The 3,249-nt window shown below is 41.9% G+C and overlaps 1 protein-coding gene and 1 non-coding gene across 2 annotated transcripts; one reads left to right on the top strand and one right to left on the bottom strand.

Moving 5' to 3' along the window:
• Positions 1–1,093: 1,093 nt before the first annotated feature.
• Positions 1,094–1,814, bottom strand: LOC133099902 (peptidyl-prolyl cis-trans isomerase A-like). The gene has a single exon (XM_061203748.1). The coding sequence runs from the start codon at positions 1,812–1,814 to the stop codon at positions 1,212–1,214; it is 603 nt and encodes a 200-aa protein (XP_061059731.1). The 3' UTR covers positions 1,094–1,211.
• A 907-nt stretch (positions 1,815–2,721) lies between these two features.
• On the top strand, positions 2,722–2,855 carry LOC133100170 (small nucleolar RNA SNORA1). The gene has a single exon (XR_009702412.1). It is a non-coding gene; the product is annotated as a small nucleolar RNA SNORA1 (small nucleolar RNA).
• Positions 2,856–3,249: the final 394 nt, after the last annotated feature.

The following is a 3,249-nucleotide window of genomic DNA, read 5'->3' as shown; positions in this document are numbered from 1 at the left end:
ATTTAATGTTCACAATAAGCTTATGAAAAAAGGGTTTTTTACCTCCATTCTACAGACTGGAATACTAAGACTCAGACACATTAGGTAACTTGTCTAAATTTACATATCCGTAAAGACCTAGGAATTGAAGTTCAAATCCATGGATTTCCCACATATATGCAAATACCCAGTAAAATAAAAATCTTTGCCCTCACTGAGTTTATAACATAGTAACGGAAGTAAGAGATATAACTTAAACCCAAGCAGAATACCATACATGCTGTATAAGTTCTATGGAAGGATGGGAGAAGGAAAAGTTAAAAATTCCAACTGGGGAGTTTTAGGAAGGCTTCCTAGAAGAGGTGGCATTTGGGATTGTTTTGAAGAATGAGTAGGAGCTCAGTAGGTATAAAAGGGGGTAGTGGTGCAGGAAAGGGCATTCCAGGTAGAGAGAACCTGATGGCTAAGGGGTGGGAGAGCTTGGAGAACAGTGACAAGCTCAAGGTGGCTGAAGCAGCTGGCATGTGACCAGAGGCAGAGGCAGAGGCAGAAGGAAGGAAAAGCAGAGGGCAGTCGGTGAGAATAGGCTGGGGATTGGGCTTGTTCTCTCAGCTTTTGCACACTGTGGCCTGCAAATTGGAGTCTGCCATGGAAGCCTAAAGGCCAACGTCTAGAGTGCATGTGCTGTGAAATCAGTGTACGACAAGGCACCAGGCTTCTATTTATGCTGAAAAAGCCGGGTAGAGCTCTGCAGTGGGTTCTGGGGTCCCAGGAAACAAGGAGACCTTCTGTTTCAGGACCTCAAGGTGACGTTTTCCAGGGTCCTCCCAAGACCAGCCCTAGTGGATCCTAAAGGCAAACCCCTGCCCCTTGTGGGCTTTGGAATTTTATCTTTCAATAATAAGTCATGAGTCCTATCACACCTGTACTTAGTAATCTTCCCACCCCATCAATGACCACTGTGCAGTCAGGATCCAGGTCTTTCTGGGTCATTGTTTTTTTTTGTTTTTTGGTTTTTTTTTGGTTGTTTAGTTTTTATTTCATAACCATAAACTTAACTTTGCAATTCAGCTAAACTTGGAGGGGAATAAGGAAAATATGGAACCCAAAGAAGTGCAATGAGAGCACAAAGATTATAGTATATTTTGAGCAGATGGGGATGAAGGGGTGCTCTCCTGAGCTACAGAAGGAATGGTCTGGTGGTTAAGATAAAACACAAGTCAAATTTATTATTAGATTTGTCCACAGTCAGCAATGGTGATCTTCTTGTTGGTCTTGCCATTCCTGGACCCAAAGCGCTCCATGGCTTCCACAATATTCATGCCCTCTTTCACCTTGCCAAAGACCACATGCTTGCCATCCAACCACTCAGTCTTGGCAGTGCAGATGAAAAACTGGGAACCGTTTGTGTTGGGGCCAGCATTTGCCATGCACAAGATGCCAGGACCCGTGTGCTTCAGGAGGAAATTCTCATCATCAAATTTCTCCCCATAGATGGACTTGCCACCAGTGCCATTATGGCATGTGAAGTCACCACCCTGGCACGTAAATCCCGGAATTATTCTGTGAAAGCAAGAACCTTTATAACCAAAGCCTTTCTCCCCAGTGCTCGGAGCACGAAAGTTTTCTGCTGTCTTTGGAACTTTGCCTGCAAACAGCTCGAAGGGGACGCGGCCCAAGGGCTCACCGTTGACGGCGATGTCAAAGAACACGGTAGGGTTGACCACGGTTGGGCAGCGCGGGAGGTTCCGGGGTGGCGGCGTCTGCAAAGCCTCTGGGTCATTGTTGAATGCAGCTTGGAGTTGACCATGTAGAGGTTCCATATTCAATTCCATTCGATCAATCCAATATCTATTTATTGGGTGCCAGCTAAAAAAAGACCCTATGCTAGGATCGGAGGTGAAAGAACAAGACGCAGTCCCATAGTGGAGAAGAGACAACCATAGGGCACCACACACAGGGCAATGGCAGTGCCGACCATCTAGAGGCAAAGGGATGAGAAACTACCCTGGACTCTGACTGGTGGAGATGGTCACATCTGCACGACTTATCTTTAAAACATATGCTCCTAAAGCCATTGTGGAAAACCATATGAAGGTTCCTCAAAAAACCGAAACTACCATGTGATCCAGCAATTCCACTCCTGGGTATATATCCAAAGAAAACAAAAACACTAATTCAGAAAGATACATGAACCTCAATGTTCATAGCAGCATTATATACAATAGCCAAGATATGGAATAAAACTAAGTGTCCATCAACAGATAAATGGATAAAGAAGATGTGGTATATACATACAATGGAATACTACTCAGCCACGAAAAAGAATGAAATTTTGCCATTTGCAACAAATGGATGGACTTGGACGGTATTATGCTAAGTGAAATAAGTCAGACAGAGGAAGACAAATACTGTATGATATCACTTATCTAAAAAATACAACAAACTAGCGACTATAATGAAAAAGAAACAGACTCACAGATGTAGAGAACAGTGATTACCAGTGGGGAGAGGGAAGGGAGAAGGGGAAAGATAGGGGTAGGAGATTAAGAGGTACAAATACTATGTATAAAATAAATAAGCTACAAGGAAATATTGTACAACACGAGGAATACGGCCGATATTTTATAATGACTATAAATGGAGTATAACCTTCCAAAATTATGAATTACTATGTTGTACACCTGAATCTTATATAATATTATAAATCAACTATACCTCAATAAAAAAATGTGGAGGTAAAGCCTCATTCTTAATGAGAAGGGCACTGTTGGTCATATTGTCCAGAAATTGTTCATGGGACTAAACTGAGACACAAGTTCTGCTTACATCACAGTAAATTTATTGAAATGGTGATAATGAGACTGTTAACCTTTTTGCTAAGGTCATGAGTGAAAACTGGATGTACCACAACTGCAATACGAGAAATGTGTTAAGGAATAATGCATTTTAGATCATTGGCCAAAATAGCAATGTACTTCTTGCAGTTCAACTGCTAGAGCCCTAAAGTGAATTATTTGAAAAACTAGATCCCAAAGATCCTAGGTGGGATACTTTCTGAAGTACGTCATCAGTACGTCCTTATTCAAGTGGAGATAAAAGAAACCCAACTAAGAAAATTGCGACCAGGCTGACTGACAGAACAACTGTGGATGAAGTATGGGATCTTTTAAAAATGCCTATCTTGAAGATAAGTTTGACTCAAGTTTTGGAGGAACTAAGGTAACTTTGATAGGCAGTGGAATGGATCACAGTGTGTGAAATTTCTTA

This window comes from Eubalaena glacialis, chromosome 10, assembly GCF_028564815.1.
Source record: "Eubalaena glacialis isolate mEubGla1 chromosome 10, mEubGla1.1.hap2.+ XY, whole genome shotgun sequence".
In the NCBI taxonomy this organism is placed as follows: Eukaryota; Metazoa; Chordata; class Mammalia; order Artiodactyla; family Balaenidae; genus Eubalaena; species Eubalaena glacialis.
Note: the sequence above shows the minus strand (reverse complement) of the source record. Positions and strands in the feature narration are given on the sequence as shown.

Coding starts and splice junctions, on each gene's coding strand:
- LOC133099902 (XM_061203748.1), bottom strand. CDS start 1,814: ATGGAATTGAATATGGAACCTCTACATGGTCAACTCCAAGCTGCATTC.